The sequence below is a fragment of the Nicotiana tabacum genome, chromosome 4 (genome assembly GCF_000715075.1).
Source record: "Nicotiana tabacum cultivar K326 chromosome 4, ASM71507v2, whole genome shotgun sequence".
Taxonomy (NCBI): Eukaryota; Viridiplantae; Streptophyta; class Magnoliopsida; order Solanales; family Solanaceae; genus Nicotiana; species Nicotiana tabacum.
The window spans coordinates 2,306,235-2,324,377 of record NC_134083.1 but is presented as its reverse complement, the minus strand read 5'-3'; the positions used below and the strand labels follow the sequence as shown (position 1 = coordinate 2,324,377).

General features: G+C 35.2%; 2 protein-coding genes and 1 long non-coding RNA gene across 4 annotated transcripts; all 3 read right to left on the bottom strand.

Annotated features, from left to right (window-relative positions):
• Positions 1 to 1,710: 1,710 nt before the first annotated feature.
• LOC142180391 (uncharacterized) lies at positions 1,711 to 2,706 on the bottom strand. Its single transcript, XM_075252607.1, has one exon. The coding sequence runs from the start codon at positions 2,704 to 2,706 to the stop codon at positions 1,711 to 1,713; it is 996 nt and encodes a 331-aa protein (XP_075108708.1).
• Positions 2,707 to 9,954: 7,248 nt separating this feature from the next.
• Positions 9,955 to 10,876, bottom strand: LOC107784278 (auxin-binding protein ABP19a). The gene has a single exon (XM_016605383.2). The coding sequence runs from the start codon at positions 10,747 to 10,749 to the stop codon at positions 10,123 to 10,125; it is 627 nt and encodes a 208-aa protein (XP_016460869.1). The 5' UTR covers positions 10,750 to 10,876; the 3' UTR covers positions 9,955 to 10,122.
• Positions 10,877 to 13,304: 2,428 nt separating this feature from the next.
• Positions 13,305 to 15,993, bottom strand: LOC107784279 (uncharacterized). Of its 2 annotated transcripts, none has more exons than XR_012708434.1 (2): positions 14,821 to 15,993; positions 13,305 to 13,732 (listed from the first exon to the last, which is right to left on the bottom strand). It is a non-coding gene; the product is annotated as an uncharacterized LOC107784279 (long non-coding RNA). The 2 variants fall into 2 exon arrangements; XR_012708435.1 differs by lacking the exon at positions 13,305 to 13,732 and adding an exon at positions 14,496 to 14,650 and having other exon boundaries at positions 14,821 to 14,957.
• Positions 15,994 to 18,143: the final 2,150 nt, after the last annotated feature.

Here is an 18,143-nt window from a genome sequence, read left to right as displayed (position 1 = left end):
GTTTCAGCCACATTTCAATTACAAAAATCACAAGATCTTCAAAAACCATCCATCATGACTATATTATGCAAGTGCTCCCTTCCCTTTGCTTCCCATACTTTTGATTATTTTCTTTCGTCCTTCTTCTTGTAGCTGGCTTAATGTCATTGCCTCTTTTCCCTTCCATGTGCACTTGATTGGCGAATAAGGCAAGTTAGTTGGATTTGAAGCACCAATGTGATCTCCTCTAAACTGGATCTTCCTTGTATTAGCTCTTGCCACTGGTGCAACATGATTTGTCTTTCTTGGCTCTAGCCATGTTTGTGTCTCAGACACAACCATTGGCCTCAAGAGGGGGTCTTCTTCATTTTCAACTTCTGGACCATATGCAAACAACTATTGCATTCCAGTTTGAGTGTCAAACACGGATGCAAATGATTGTTGTGTTCCAGCATCTAAATGGTCTTCATAAGGAACACTTTGGTTATCATTACCAACTGAGCTTTGACTTTGAGTTTGACTGCAACCTTTCCCTTTCCTCTGTTGTGATGCCTTTTCAGTGAAGTTGTCCTAACAAATTTGAATAAGGCAAATATTAATCAAATACTTAAATAAAAAATTTATCCTAAACTCTATATAAATGATTTACCTTATAACATCTTCTTGCATTGTGGTTAAGTTCACCACATTTGTTGCATGTGACTGGAAGACCCTTTCTAGAAGCACTCCACTCTCCCTTTCTCTTTCTTGCCTCATCTGGCTCCCTGTTTCTCTTTACCTTGGGCCTTCCAACCAATTTCATAATTTTTTGTGGTTCCATATATTGTGAATGATCTATTTTCCAGAATTTTTGCCCTCTCACAGGAAACAACTTGTGCCTATATGTTCTTAAGTAAGCTTCTCTGCTGTAAAACCAATTAATTTCCGTTAGGGGTTCCACTTTCTTGTGTGTCAATGCTTTGATAGCATGAGGGCATGGAATTCCACTCAACTCCCATAGCCTACAGGTGCATCTTTTGGAATCAAGGTTGACAGTATGTGTATCTTCACCCTCTGCTATCTCATAGCCATAATCACCATCAAATATAACTACACAACCTTGTGCAACTACCCTGTAGTCATTGTATAACCTCAAACACTGTGGACTGAAATGACCATTCCAGCTCCTCAACTTTTCTTCATTGTTAGCTAACATTTCCATTACCTTGACTCTGATTTCCTCTAGCATTTTGATAATTGGTTTGTGTCTTACCTCTAGGATCCATGAGTTAAAAGACCAGTGAAATTATTGTCTACCATCACGTTCTTGCATTGAGTGTCAAAATATGCTCTGCACTAAGCTTTTGGAGGATATTTGACCAAGTCCCTTGCACTATCTTCATCAAGCTCTCCCAAGCTTACCAACTGATCCTTAAATTCCTCTTCATAGGTGCTCCAGACACACCACCACAATAGTTTCTTTATTTCACCACTTCTCCATCTTTTACACCAATTGGCTTCAATGTGCCTTACACAGAATCTTTTATTTGCTTCACGCAGTACAGCACTAACAGCATCAAGCAAGCCCTACCATAAACCAGAAGAAAAAAAAACACAATTATTTAATACAAAATAAATAATCATAAACACATAGACATAAATTCTAGAAAGGCTAACCTTTTGCATGTCTGATATGAATGTCACTCCAGCACCATCTTTCAAGTCCAAAGACATTTTTAAGAGCTCCAAAAACTAGCTCCAAGTTCTGCTAGAATCTTTGTCCACCACTGCCCAAGCAAGTGGATAGAACTGGTTCATACAATCTTGCCCTATGGCAACCAACAACTGACCTTTACATTTTCCCTTCAGAAAAGTACCATCCAAGCCTATTAGTGGCCTTAAGACATCTTTCCATCCATGCTTCATAGCTTGGAAGCATATGTACATCCTCAAAAACCTTCTCTTTCCTTCAGCCAAAGCATCATTTGATATGTTAATGACTACATCACTACCAGGATTACTATGCTTAATCTCCTGTCCATATGCCTCAAGCTTATTGTAGTCATCAAGAAAACTACCCTCTAGCTTCTCAAGAGCTAATCTTTTTGCCCTTTTTAGAGTGGACTTAGTGACATTCAAACTTAAATCAGTATCCAGTTCTCCCCTCATATCCTTTACCTTGTACTTTGGATTGTCTTGTACCTTGTTCTTAAAATATTGAGCTAAAGTCTTTGCACTAGCTCTCTTATTTTTGAAACAAGGATTACAATTATGGTTTGGATTCAAGGTTTTGATTTTGTACCCAACAGTCCTACCATTCTGGGATATGAGACATACAAATGGGCAACCTGTATCATACTTATATTTACTTCTTGTTGAGTCACTTTTAACAACCCACAACCCTTTCTTGTTAGCTAAAGCATAGAAATTGATAAATTGTCTAGCTTCCTTCATGTCCTTAAATGTCATCCCAAGCTCCAACTCCTTGAAGTTTTCTAACCTATCAGACACTACTCTCCTCCTTTGCTTGTTAATACTCTCAAGTTCTTCATAATCATAGCCATTACAATCAGATTCAGAAAAATCATAGGAACCAAGGCTATGTTCACAATCACTGGCTACTTCAACATCTACACCATAAGTTTCAGTGTGGTATGTAGTGTCTTGTGCATTGACTGTGAATTCAGACACAGGAGAAATTACCCAATCACCCCCATAATTGAAAATAATATCGACTTTATCAATCATCCTTCAACAGTGGGTCACATGTAAAAGAGGAGACAAAAAAAAACAGAGTCCAAATCAGTCATTTATGTATAACATGCATATCAAATAAATGCACATGGCCTTTATACATATGTATTAAACAAACCTAAAACCCCCCTGAAAATTTTTAAATCAAGATAAAAGAGTAAAATACAACTTACCTTGATGTATTATATCACTCTTCAGACGGAACTTCAGTTGGAATTCTCCTTCGATCCACCGTACTTCACTAGTCAGAAAACCCTAGGAGAGCCGATTGAACAAGAGAAGAAAAATGGTGGGAAATAACAAAGAAATGTCTGATTTTTTAGGTTAAAAGATATTAAGTGAAAGGGGGGTAAAAAGGTGAGGAGGGGTGGGTGAAATAAGTAAGGTGGGGCTGGTAAAATAATATTGGGGGTGGGTTGATTAAGACACGTGTCATTTTCTGATTTTTTGGACAAAATAAATATTTTAAGTAGTAGCTGTTAGTGGAAAAGGGTAGAATTAGGCTCATTCTTTAACGGTAGGGGTATTAGTAGGCTCAATTTAAAACGGGAGTTATAATTGATCCATTTCGAATACCACAAGGTCATTTTTGGGCCTTTTCCCTTGGTAAAGTGATATGATAACAAAGAGCTTATTTGTCGGTTATGTATGTCTATATGCACTTATTTAGTCAAGCAACCAATTTATAAGAACGATAAGCAGACACGTATCTGCTAAGATAGACTCTTGGGATGGAGCATATTGTTCCTCGTTCCCGTCGAAATACTAGTACTAATCGTTGGAACCTTCGTAGGTTCCAAAATTCTGAAATGCCGTATCATTTCAAGCTACAAAGTCATTATTGAGGGTTTACAAAAACGAATGAAGGAAATGGACAAAGCTATTAAGATGAGAATGCATAGATCTAGCTCTCAGCCTTTCAATGTAAATTGAAAGCTTTTGACAATTTCTTTGTATTGGTATTTTTCTCTTGTCCTCCAAAGTAGATAGGAAGGTAGTGTTGAACACAAAGACGATCGAGAATTTAAACTATTTTCAAAGTTTTTGTTAGAGCCTAATCTGGTAGTCCATCTAAATAAAAGACTCAATAGACAATTGTATAGGACCCGGACCCAATTACACAATTACACATTTTATTTTACCCATTACACATTTTATTGATCAAAATATATATACACATTAATGAAATAAAGAAAGACATATGGTTATTTTCTCTTTTATATTTTCTCTGTCTCTATCTCTTCTTCTTCTCGGCCCTTCTAGGGTTTTCTCGTTCATTCATCCTCCAAAGCTCGTCTGAGCTTCACCATAACATGGTATCAGAGCGGGAATTCTGATTCTCCGTGTCATGAGCTTCATTCTCAATGGAGATTTACTCAGAGATTCCAAACAAAGTTGATTTATTGTTAAAATCGGGGATTCCGTTGGCGTTTTCATCTCTGGTCGGAAAAGCTTAGATTTCTTTCTTCGAATCCCTAGTACACTCGTATTGTTGAGGAGTTACGTTTCTGCGAGAATTTCAACTGAAATTTCGGATCGATTCAAGCTAGGGTTTCTGTTGTACATACAAGGCCTCACTTCTTTGGGTTTTTCAGAGGAAGGCTAGTGATATCACTCTAATCAACACACTTCAGGACTATTTTGATATATCTTAGGGTTTAAATCGTATGAGTTACCTGTTTGCATGTCGTTATTTTTTTAGTCGTCCTCAGATGTATGAATAAGGATTTCGTCTATTAATTATCTCTAATTAGTACATGATATAGGTAGTACTGGTGATAGTTCAGTTTCTATACCTGATGGATTTGCACATTTTACACTCGATCCCTCTCATCCATTCTATGTACATCCCTCTGATAGTCCTGGTAGCCAATTGATACCTGTGTCATTTGATGGCCATGGTTTTGTGCTTTGGAGGAACAGTATGCTCACTTCTCTTTAAGCCAAAAATAAATTAGAGATTTTAGATGGTAGAATCAATCAACCTAGCCATAATTCACCTTATTATTCTTACTGGAAGAGATGCAATGATATGGTGAAAGCCTGGATCACCAATTCTGTATCTCGAGATATTGTTATAAGTGTTACATGCTTTAGAACTGCCAAAGAAGTTTGGACTGATATCAATGAGAGATTTGGAGAATCCAGTTGATCCAATATTCTCCATATTCAGAGAGAAACAAGTGGTACTGTTTAGGGGTCTTCAGACATTGCCACATACTTCACCAAACTTAGAAACCTTTGGGATGAGTTGAACTCCTCGTATGTAGGGACCAAATGTTCTTGTGGAGCCCTTCCCAAGTTCATAGAAGATCAACAGGTTTTCCAGTTCTTAAATGGGCTCAATGACTCCTACTCAACTATGAAAAGTACAATAATGATCATGAAGCCCCTGCCACTTATCAGCAAGGCTTACTCTCTCCTACGGCAGGATGAAAGCCAAACGGAAACTCCATCTACTACTCCAAACTTCTCAACTGATCCTCCTTCTTTCTCTGTTTCTTCAACTCCTAACACTACAAATAAAACTTTCACACAAAAGGTCAATTTAGACTCTAGGAAGAATATGTCTTTTGTTTCTTGCAAGTATTGTAAGAAACCTGATCATACAGTAGACAAGTGCTACAAGTTACATGGGTTCCCTGCAGACTTCAAGTTTACTAAAAATAAGAAGTCAGCCTCTTCTGTTCAGACTGAGATTCCTCATGGTCTGCAAAGTATTCCTACATCTCAATCTTCTGACAGTTCTCCTCATGGGTTCACAAAGGAACAATATCATCACCTGATGACTTTATTCCAACAAGTTCAAATGTATCTTGGTACTAGTTTTGAGACTTTTCCTACTGAGAACTCTGGCTTTGCACACTTTTGCAGGTTTGTTTACTGCTTATGCTGTTGATTCTGATAATTCTCTTGTATGTGCGACCTCTCAGTTAGGAATAAATCTTTGGATATTAGACTCAGGGGAAACAAACCACATGACTCCACATAAACACTTACTTCACAATCTTGTACCCCTACCTAAACCTTTTTGGGTTACTTTACCTAATGGATATAAAGTTAAGGTAATATTAATTGGTTCTCTACTACTTAGACATTACATCACCTTACTTAATGTCCTCCTTGTACCATGACTCCACTTCAATCTGATTTCTATACATAAGTTGATTTCTCAATTGAATTGTATAGCTATTCTTACCAAGTTCAATTGTTCTTTACAGGGCCCTTCTCTGAAGAGGCCACTGGTAATTAGTAAGGCTGCTGGAAGGTTGTACTATCTTCATCTTGATGCTGATTTATTATCTAATCCAGATATATTTTTTTTTTCTAGTTCTGTGTCATATAATAAGTCTGAGTCCACCATTTCTTCTATAAATATTATTCCATGTGATCAGACACCTATTGTAAATAAAATAGACCTGTTTTGGCATCAAAGATTGGGTCATATGCCTTTTCATAGAATAAAGTCTATTCCTTTCATATCTGATAAAGTTTTTTCTAAGCAATCTTTTATTTATTCAATATGCCCAATGGCAAGACATCAAAGGCTGCCTTTCCCTGATAGTAAAATTCATTCAACTGCCACATTTCAACTAGTACATATTGATGTTTCGGGGCCTTATAACTCTAAAACTTACAATGGTTTCAGATATTTCTTAACCTTAGTTGATGATTATAGTAGAGCCATCTGATCCCATCTATTATCCTGCAAAATCAATGCACTCCCTATCATTAAAGCTTTCACTTCCATGGTTAATGTCAATTTTCATTCTTCAGTTCAAACCTTCAGATATGATAATACTTATGAATTTGGTAGCAGTCATGAAGCTGCTTCTTTCTTTGCTAACCAAGAAATTTTTCATCAAACCACCATCCCTCACACTCCACAATAGAATGGAGTTGTGATGAGAAAACATAAATATCTCTTAGAAATTTTTAGAGCTTTTGTTTTTCAATCTAAACTACCTCTCAAGTTTTGGGAAGACTGTGTATTGACTGCTACTAATCTCCATAATAGAATGCCTTTAGCTATCTTAAATAACATTTTTTCTTTTGAAAAATTACACAGTCACCCACCTCCTTATGCTTACTTAAGATTTTTTGGTTTCTTGTACTTTGCTACTTCTCCCAGAATTAGGTAAAAAGGGTTACAAATTTTTAAATCTTTCTACTTCTTCTATTTTTTATTCTTGGGATGTTGTGTTTCATGAACATATCTTCCCATTTCACTCTTCCAACCATATTGTTCATATTTCTCCACCACAACCTTTTGCGGACCTTCCTCCTACATCTGCCTCTTCCTCTCTACCTTCTACCAGTCTTCCCACTTCTCCCCCTGACAACTGTTCCACATATTCACCCAGTCCTCACTTACCTACTGTACCTGTTCAAGCTTCAGGAAATCCACTAGAGTTGTTACTCAGCCCTCTTATATCAAATATTACATTTGTACCTCTGTCCTACCCCATGTTCCTCTCCCTGACCTTTCTAAGGTGTCCCAAATTGAGTTGCATAAGCATGAGCCTCAGTTCTACCAGCAGGCAGCTTTACATCCTCCTTGGCAGGAGGTCATGCTAAAGGAATTCCAAGCTCTTGAGTCTAACCAGACTTGGGACATTGTTCCACTCCCTCAACACAAGAAAGTTATTCCTTGTAAGTGGGTTTACAAGATTAAACAGAGGGCAGATGGTTCCATTGAAAGGTACAAGGCAAGGTTGGTCATCAGGGGTGATACTCAAAATGAGGGTATTGATTTCACTGAAACTTTTTCCCTTGTTGTTAAATTGTCCATCATCAAGTGTCTCCTTACTTTGGTTGTTAAAAGAGTCTAGATTGTTTATCAGCTAGATGTCAATAATGTTTTTTTGTATGGTGACCTTCATGAGGAGGTTTATATGAAGATTCCTCTTGGTCTGGATGTCTCTTCTACTTCTGCCTCGACTACTTTGGCTTGTCGACTCAAGAAATCTTTATATGGCCTCAGGCAGGCTTTCAGACAGTTATTTTCTAAACTGTCTGAAGCAATGCATTCTAGGGGCTACATTTCTAGTCTCAATGACTACTCTTTGTTCACTAAATCTTCATCTGGTTCTCTTGTTGTTATGGCTGTCTATATTGATGACATATTGCTAGCTGGGGATGATGTTACTGAGTTAGACTCCTTGAAGTTATTTCTGGACAACCAGTTTAAAATCAATGACTTGGGAACATTTCATTACTTTCTTGGATTGGAGATCTCATCTCATCCTCAAGGCTATCTTATGACCCAGTCCAAGTACACCACTGATCTCCTAGCTGAGTTCAACTGCCATCATTTTTCTCCTGTTTTCACACCTCTGGATCCTTCTATCAAACTTCATTTGGATATAGGGTCACCTGTCTCTGATCCTAGCATGTATAGAAGGCTGATTGGGAAGTTGAATTTTTTACGACACACAAGGCCTGACATCTCTTTCTTTGTTCAGTATCTCAGTCAATTTATTCAACATCCTCAGGTTCCACACATGATAGCTACATTTCATGTTTCAAGGTATCTCATGAATGACCCTACACAGGGTATCTTGCTTTCCAATTCTCCTGGCATGTCTCTTATGGGCTTCTCTGATTCTGATTGGGGTTCTTGCACTATTTCTCGCAAGCCTGTCAGTGGTTATTACATCACTCTTGGTGATAATCCTGTTTCTTGGAAGAACAAGAAACAACCTACTATATCCCTGTCTTCAGCAGAAGATGAATATAGAGCTCTGCGGAAAGCTGCTGCTGAAATAGCTTGGCTGATCAAACTACTTGGTGACCTTGACTTGCCTATCTCCAATCTTGTTCCTGTGTATTGTGATAGTCAGGTTGCTCTACATATCGCCAAGAATCCTGTCTTCCATGAGAGAACTAAGCATATTGAGATTGATTGCCATTATGTGCGTGAATGTGTATATGCTGGACTTATTTCTTTACACTTTGTTTCCAGTGCAGATCAGTTGGCCGATATTATGACCAAGGCCTTGTCTACTCAGCTTCATTATGGTATTCTTAGCAAGCTTGGTGTTTCTTCACCCTCAAGCTTGAGGAGTGGTGTTAGAGCCCAATCTGGTAGTCCATCTAAATAAAAGGCCCAATAGACAATCAATTGTATAGGACCCGGGCCCAATTACATATATATATATATATATATATATATATATATATATATATATATATATATATATATATATATATATATATATATATATATATATATATATATATATATATATATATATATATATATATATATATATATATATATATATATATATATATATATATATATATATATATATATATATATATATATATATATATATATATATATATATATATATATATATATATATATATATATATATATATATATATATAATTTTAATAAATTTTTACTCCATGTCGAAAGTTATGTGTTCAGTTGAACTCGTTGTTAATATACAACATCCGCCCCTGGTTTAATATTTCCTTCACAAAAATTCCAACTATCGCGTATCAATGATAAAAACGTACCCGTACCAGGTGTTTACATTAAGCCAATGGATGAGAGATATATGTCTTACATAAACACTTTTTAACACTTAACTATGATTAAGTGATATGCATTTTCACTTTGATTTATTAACTCTTGAGATTAATTATTTATCTAGGTGTAAACACTTGGTATGGATAAGTATTTACCTGTATCAATTACTACTTAACAGAAAATAGAAGGATGAATATTGTAGGATATAGGCATATAGCATTGGAACACGTCAATGAATGAAAACTATTTTCTACCCTGTAGTTAGCCTGTTTAGTTGTTGCGGTTTTAGTGATCAGGACCATAAGTTGTGGTTTACTTAATACATCAGTAATTTATAGTTGACCGAAAGAGAAGTCTGACTCTATTTTAGCCATGACAACTAAAGACACGAATCGTATTAATGAAATCAGTAATGTAATTAATACTCTCCTAAACTTAAGTTAATTACTCTTTCTGGGATTATTTTCAACAATTTAAATTTGGAAGACCAACTAGCAGACGCGGATGCACGCTTAACGAAGCGGTGTCACGCGACACTGATTTTATCGAAATTTTTTTTATTAAATATATGTATTAATACTGTAAGAAAACGGATAAATAGAAAAAAATTATCTCTTGGTGCGTCGATTATATGCTTGATTTTGTTATAAGAGGTTAGAGGTTAGAACCTCAACTAGCCCCATTCTTGTCTAGAAGTATGATCAAACAACAGAAACTAACTTCAGAAAAACATGGCACTTACAAAAAGAATCTTAAACAACACAAATCACAAAATCCAATTGTCAACAAGAAGTACAGACAGGGAAAGTACTGAAAAAACAAAAGAAAAGTAAAGGATAAACAGCTGCTACTTCATTGGTAGATTCTTAGTTAGTGCCTCCAAGAACACCCTTGAGCTTCTTAATTGTAGCTTCATCTAGGAAAGTGGTAGCTTCTACCAACTTAGTTGGCAAATCATTAGCAAATAAGGCAAAATCTGTTATCTGAAGTCCAGGACTAGAGCTGCTAAAGAATACAAAACCAACAGAAGTGTAACCAGCATCACTCACTTGAAAATGCAATAAACCTTGTGGAAATACCATAAGATCACCTTTTTTAAGTGTCTTTAAGTAAACAGCATTTGCTGAAGAAACAAAACCAGCTGTAATTGAACCTTGAATTACAAGTAAAACTTCAGAAGCACCAGGGTGAGTGTGAAATGGAATCACACCACCTGGAGCTAAGTCCAAACGGGCTGCAGAAAGCCCAAGCCCATTAAGGCCTGGAAATTGGGCTGCAAATGCTGGTGTAACTGCAGCTTTGATTATGCTTGCTGTGTTTCCAGCTGCACTAAGCCCAGAAAACACGAAATCGTCGACTGTTACATTGGCTACACTTTTGCAAGAATAGCCAGCAGGTGATTCTGGGCCTTTGAGATCTGCGACGCAGAAATCTTGGACAGCAGCATTGCTGCCCAAGATGAAGATACCCAAGAGAAAGAGAAGTTTAAACATTTTAAATCTCCTGGCTAGCTAGGAATAGTTTTGATTTGTATGGTGTGTGTATATATAGAGAAATTGAGTGAAGTGAATGAGAATTTGGGCATTAAAGAGAAAAAGAGCAAATTGAGTGCCACTTGAATTTCGATAGAGAATGATAACCACAAATTGTGTGATAGGGCTATCATGATCATGAATGGTGTCAATTGAAGAAATAGACAAAAAAATAAAACATAAAAGAAAAGAAACAAGGAGCATCTTTTTGGTACTGGACGTATACATTGGTTCATTACTATTGTGGGATATCTTGATTTCCAATTTGATACGTCCGACTTTAATCATTAAAAAATCATTTCAATGAGTATTGGTCACTAGTTGCACTGTTTTAACCTGGCAAGATGATATTTATATTCTATATTTTCTATCACAATACAAATGGTAAAGAAAGTTCAACATTGATGCCGCATACAGTTTGGTTGCCAAAATAGTAAAAGGGAAGTGCTAGAAATTAGTAATTGTTTTTACACTATCTGTGCTTTTGGTAATTTTCTTTTCAGAAGAAATACATCTTTCACCAGCTTTTTGGCATCAAAAGAACTTTAGTTTATCTAAGATAATTTCTCTCCAGCCATACTTTCTAGCAACCTCGTCGACATCTAAATGAAACAAATTTTTCCAACAATTTTCCCATACGTGATCAGTTTACTTGTTCGTGTAGTGTAAATAGTCTTGTTTGGAGCTAATAAAACTGGCCTGTTAATTTTTCTAGTGACGATCATGGGTGTAGAAGGTGGGATCATCTAATTTTTAGGCCACTTTTAAGATTCTAAGTTAATATTTTTTCAGTCTAATAATTCGGTGGGATATATTTCGCCGGGTGATTTATAGGAATAGTTTTTGAAGTGGATGGTCTTGAACTTTTGTTGCTCCAAAGGAAAAAAATTTAATTTAACAAGTTTTGCCCATGGGTAAATTTTTGACTTTTGACCTTCAATATTTGTTTGTCAAAAGTTCAAAACCACATATTTTTAAGGTCACTGGATGTAATTTCTTGTAAAATTAGTTGGATGAATTTTTCTTGTATGAAGGCAAATTTAGCCCACTGGACTAATAAGAAACATAATTAACTAGTGACCTCAAAAAGAGGTGGTCGCTAAATTTCATCCACTACGACAATTAAGTTACAAACTCCACTGTAACAATAAAGTTATAAAATAATCTTTTAATGACAGTAAAGTAATTGAGCAATGCGTAAATTGCTCAAAAGATACAAATGACCGGAAGGTTATATACATGATGCCGGAAAAAGAATTTAAGTAGTGACCACAAAAGAGGTCATTTGTGCAAATGGCCCCAAAAGATGAGGGAGTTGAGTTAATGAAAGTGGTCCTAATAAAGGGCACATGGTGGGAGAAAGGGAGAAGTCTAAAAGAAGACACAACTGACAGCTCGAATCCAGAAAGGCATCAAAGGTATAATACAATTCTCTGTCTTCCTAAGTAGCTAAAATGCATGGCAATTTGGCCTCTACTTATCAAGAAAAAGGAATTATGTGGACAATAGCAATTGCCCTTCCTCATATGCTGCAACCCTACCTTGTTATGGAAACTTTGACAAGATTTAACTGATTCCGTGGAATAATATCTCAACGAACAATGACTCTCTTTCAAAAGTTTTGTTCAAATGATTCTCAAAGAAAAAAGCTTCAAATTTTGGTGGTAATATCAACGTTAAGTTTTAATATTCTAAAAAAGAATGGTGCACATTCTGGTAAGCCATAAGCGATTTCGCATTACATGGAGTCTAAGTTTAGTTCAATTTGATAAATGTCCAAATATTTCTAAATATACACTTTTCTCAAAGTTTACTTGAGATTATCAGTTGCGACACCAGCTTAACTCATAAATATCATTCAAAGCTGTTTTCTTTTTTTACAAACCAAACTTCTTTCCTTTTCTCCAAGTTTCTTTCCTTTTCTCTACACTCCTCGATGCGTTTTCTTCCTTAGTTTTACAACACCTAAAAAGCAAATGAACCCATCGTAGTATCAACTCATTTCAGATTTCCAAATAGTGGATTTTATCTTCAACTCTGGCACATCAATACAACTTTCATCTTTAAAAAAAAAAAAAAAAAAAAAAAATCCTTGTCCGAAGTCAAAGATGACATTCCATTTGGAACTAGATAAAACTGCAGCATAGAGATTATAGAGCCCTGCATCTACAACGAGGAACTGGTTGGGCTAATAACGCAGTCCTCTAAAATGACTTCTAAAGGTGAGGCAATCCAAATATAATAACTTAACAAAAGGTAATTGGGCCACCAATCAACAGACTCCATCCCATGAAATTTGCCAACAATTGAAGCCCAAAACGCAACTTTGTTGAAAGACAGTAATATGTATAGAATTCCAAGTCAACCCAGAAAAGGAAGAAAAAAGGAGTTCCCATGTAGATATCAAATTTGAATCTTAGCACAGCATTACACACAAGTCACAGCTTGATTTAGGCTAGTATCCATCTCCAGAATGAAGTACATGCCATAAAATTAAACTCAAATATGCAAACATGTAAGACGGTATAAAGCTCATTTTCACTTCTTAAGAAGACAAAAAGATTTAACAATCTTGATAGTGCAAAAAAGAAACATATTTCAGATAAATAAAAAAAAAAAATACAACCTCTATTTAGTGAGGCTCATAACTGTTCAAGTGTGATAAATTCTATGTAGAAACCCAAGTAATTCCGCCTGTTCAGTTTTTTCACATCAAAGACAATACTTGAATTATATTATACCCATATATGAATTGTTTGTTCAATCTACAAATCAATATTACAGCTCGACAGTGACAAGTCATGCCTCTAACAACAGTATCCTGGCTTCCCTACAAGGTCCATTTCTTACCGGACAAAGAATATGAATTTTAAATTGTTCCTCAAAACAAATCCAAGCCAGTTCCTTAAATATGACAAAGGAGGCAAAAACTTTTATTTATGACCTACAATATGAAAAATTAACAGTCAAGATCCGGCATTTTGTAGACAAACACAACTAAAAACAAATGAAATCAAGCCATATAATTGCCGGTAAACAGAACTTCATATCTCAATTAATGTTTATCAAGAAAAAATATTAACAAATGCAATTTAAATTTCAGTAGCAGCCAATGTCAAACTAAGTTCTAGTTTATAACTAGGTTTTTTTTATAAGGTCAACTTTACCCATCTTTCTAACTAGTTAATGCCAGTGAACTGATAAAGTTGGCTCTCTTTCATAAGATTTTAAGAAAAGTTTTAAGAACTCTCGGAACGAATTCACCCCCTTTTATATGCAGTAAAACAGGATTTTCTGGCTATTTGGATACTCTAAGTCATGCAACAAAGATAAGCAGCCAAAATATGATACTGGTTAAGAACTTGAAAATGATTCTTTCACATATGAGCAATCAAGAACAAATAACGACTCTTCTTCACATAAACTCCTTCATCTATATTTCTCAAAGTTACACTAGATGGACCCTAAACATTTTATACTCTAGCCCCTTCATCCACATATTACTCAAACTTGAGCTAGTTCTAACTTTTTATTGATAAAGTAAGTGATCTCAATACTAGGCATCAAGAAGATGCAAGAAGTATGTGATTTGGCATTTGAGCTTACAAAAAGTATTCCTAGCTCCTATGCATAACTTGAGCTAGTTCAAACTTAAACAGGTTGTGAAGAAAGGCCCTTTTCACACTCTACTTCAATGACAATTGCACTTCAATAATCTCAGTAGATTTATGCTAAATTGCAGAACTCTCACGACAAAATATAAAAAATATTTCACCAAAAAGGAAGCAAAGATGTACAACATATCTCTTCATAGCTAGCTTTAGGCTCCCCGTTATATAAAAAGTTCACCAAAAGCAACAGCCTAAGCACAAGATAAGAAACATCAATTAGCACTAGATCATTCACAGTCATAAACAAAACCATAATATTCACAATAAAATGTCAGAAGAAAAATGGACAAAATCCCAACAAAAAGAACAATGAAAAATAATGGAAATATTTTGCTAATAATTAATGCCAATCAAGAATTACCAATTTACAAGAGCGAAAACAGAAATGCAGACACCAATCTTCCGCTGAATCCTTTTGTAATCCATGGATTGCCATAATTCATTTGCCAAAGCTGGTTGTTTTAAAGAATCTCAAACTGTATAACTCACTCTAGCTATATATAAAAACATGCTCCGCCAAGCTAACAAATAATTAGTCAAAGAAATGGAATCCATAAACAAATTCAAATTACAAATGTGTATCTTTTCAAAATCTAGTATCAGCCTTCAACAATTGCCTTCTCTTAATTATCAGAAACGCCACCACACAGACTTGCAAGATCGCCGCAATGCCCACAAACATTAACCCAAGTCTCTTCCCCCAATTTAACGTCTTTTCTTTTGATGGTGGTGGTGGCGGGCTTTTAACGTCAGATTTATGGTGGTTTTTGTGTTGGTGGTGATGTGGAGGAGGAGCTCTTTGGGTAGGCGGAGGAGGTGGAGGAGGAGCCGATGGTGGAGGCGGCGGGGGAGGTGATAAAGGGGGAGGTGGAGGGGGAGGAGGCACAGGTGATGGTGGAGGTGGCGGCGACGGTGGAGGTGGTGGCGGAGGAGAATATGGTGGCGGCGGCGGTGATTGTGAATTGGGAGGATTTACATTTCCCTGAGATTGCACCGAAATAGCAAAGAAACAGAAGAAGACCCAAATCGACAATGTCCGATCCATACATTACATGGGGAAAAATCAAATCTTCAACAAAATTTAAGTCCTCCCAAGCTTCCTTCCATTTGGGCCGGACCCAAATCCCCCAATTATTTTCCCCAAATTCGAATCTAGGGTTTGGAAAATCGAAAGACCTTAAAACCTTTGCTCCCCAGGTAATTTGTTTTCCCTGATCTTGAAGAAACAGCTAAAATGTTCCAAAAGAGTAACCTCGAAATGTTGATATTGAAGAATTAGGAAAAGGGTAGATTGGGAAGATTTATTTTTTCTTCAGAGATCCATAAATGGGATAATCAAATGCTGCTTATTTTTGTTGTTGATGAGAATTTTGTTCTTCCCATAAAATGGTCGTGATCCCCCGTTTCTTTCAGAAATGGCGAAGATGCAGAAATGGGGGGCCAACGAAGGAAAGAGAGAGAAGTGGGAAGCGTAGGTGGGATTCAACGGTTGGTCTAATTTGGGAAATCAATTCACGATTTCACCGGCTGCTCTGTAATCTCTTAACTGGTATCCCCTTCATTATATTTGTGCCTATCTTAATTGGTACACAAATACACCCACATACCAACTTAAAATAATATGTTCCCATATATAGAAATACAATAGTGCAATTAGAGTAAATATTTCTGGTGTTTAGACCAAAGTAATTCAACTAACTATATTAATTTAATAAATTAAAAAAATATATATTAATTAATCATTAATCAATATTGAGGGATATAATTCTATGTACAGACATATGCTACTATGATTCTATTGGTTTGAAGTAAATATCGGGGGCAAGTCGTTAATTGTGCAATTAGTCTTTTCTTTAATAGACTTTTTATAATAAAAATTAGTTAACGAAATAAGTAAGAATTTATCATGAATTAACTAATTTTATTATGTCAATTGTCAGTCTATCACATCCCCTTTATTTGAATTTTGAACTGACAATGTGAGTAAACCTATACAAACAAAGATAAATGGGTAATATATCAATGAAAAATCATATAGTCAATCTAAATTTGTTTGGAACTGAACCGTAATAATTGTTATTGTTGTAATAAAAATATGTATTGCTTAATAATATGCAAAATGAGAACAAATTAAAGGTGGGGGCAAAATACAAATTGAACTATCATAATGGAACATGGAGCTGCCTAGATTCTTGTTCCTTAGTGAATATTCTTGATTGTTTTCTATTTATTTGATGCTTACCTTTACATTTTGCAGCATTTAAGCACTTCTTTAACGTATCATATTAAGAATTTTGTGTACGAGGACATCCTCTTGCTGTTATTACTGAATAATCTTTAATAGAGACCGTTCCCACTGCAATCCACTGTGCTAGTTAAGTCGGACCTAACAACATTGTAAGATATGGTACTGAAGAACAGATAATTAGTAAAGAAAATAATTCCGATTTTGGTCCAGTAAATAATAAGTTTTTATTTTCATGTGTAAATAATACGTTTCCTAAATCATTATTCCTTCCCAAAAGTGTTTTATAATGAGGATGTAGAAGAGAGTCCTAAATCAAATTCCTTCACACAAGTGTTTTACTATACTCAGATTCGCATTTGTTTAGGCAAAGTTTTATCTTTTCATCCAGAAAATCTTATTTTTAGATTAACTATTGTAACGTCCATAAAAATAAACATGGCTTCAACTAACACTATGTTTGGATCATTGTTACCCATCGTTTTATAATGTATTGTATTGTATCATTTTATGGATACAACGTTTGAATAGATTGTATCGTTTGCTATTGTTAAATAATATTTTTGTTGTTTGGTTTGACTGTATCGTACTGTACTGTAACTTATAAGTTCACCAAAATACCTGCAATTATTTTAGATAAAATTTATCAAGAATTACACATAAAAATAATTTAAGAAAACTTCTTTCTACTAATTTATCATTAATTACGTAGATTGAAAATAAGAGCAAAAACCTGAAGAAAAGGTTAACTACTATTAGCAACCAAAAAAAATAAAATAATGTAAAGAGACAAAAAATCGAATGGAGACTTGAATAAAAAGAACAGGGCCAACCAACTCTAAAAAGGATGGATGAAGACAAAGTATGTTAATAGGTTGGAGATTTGGAGTTAAAAAAAAAATATAAAGGAAAAAATTGAATTATAGTAATAAGTAAGAGCATAATTGGAAAAGAAAATAGGAAACGATCACACCACATCAAATCGGTTATTTCATAAAATGAGATTTTTGGTTGTTCCGGAATAATGGATTTAACAATACGATACAATCAATTTTAAATAAACAATCAAAACAAACATTGTTTCGGGATAACGATACAATACAATACGATGGGTAACAACCATTCAAATGAACTGTAATTTAAAGGAAAACTACCAATTATGTCCATTTATAAGTAGCTCATTACCAAAATTGGTCAATTCACAAAATATTACTAATATTAGCCAAATATTACTAATATGGTGAAGTTTTGCGGTGGTTTGAATTGAAAGTTCGAAGTAAAATTTGAACATGAAAAAAACGATATGTGTATCACACTGTGTATCACATATGTATCATATTTGTATCAATTGTGTATCATATGTATACTTGTGTGTGAGATACATGCGTGATACATGTATCGCAGAAGAAGTTTTTGAACTCGATTTAATTAGGAATTTT

Excerpts from the sequence above, each read along its gene's own strand:
- LOC142180391 (XM_075252607.1), bottom strand. The coding sequence starts at position 2,706 with ATGATTGATAAAGTCGATATTATTTTCAATTATGGGGGTGATTGGGTA.
- LOC107784278 (XM_016605383.2), bottom strand. The coding sequence starts at position 10,749 with ATGTTTAAACTTCTCTTTCTCTTGGGTATCTTCATCTTGGGCAGCAAT.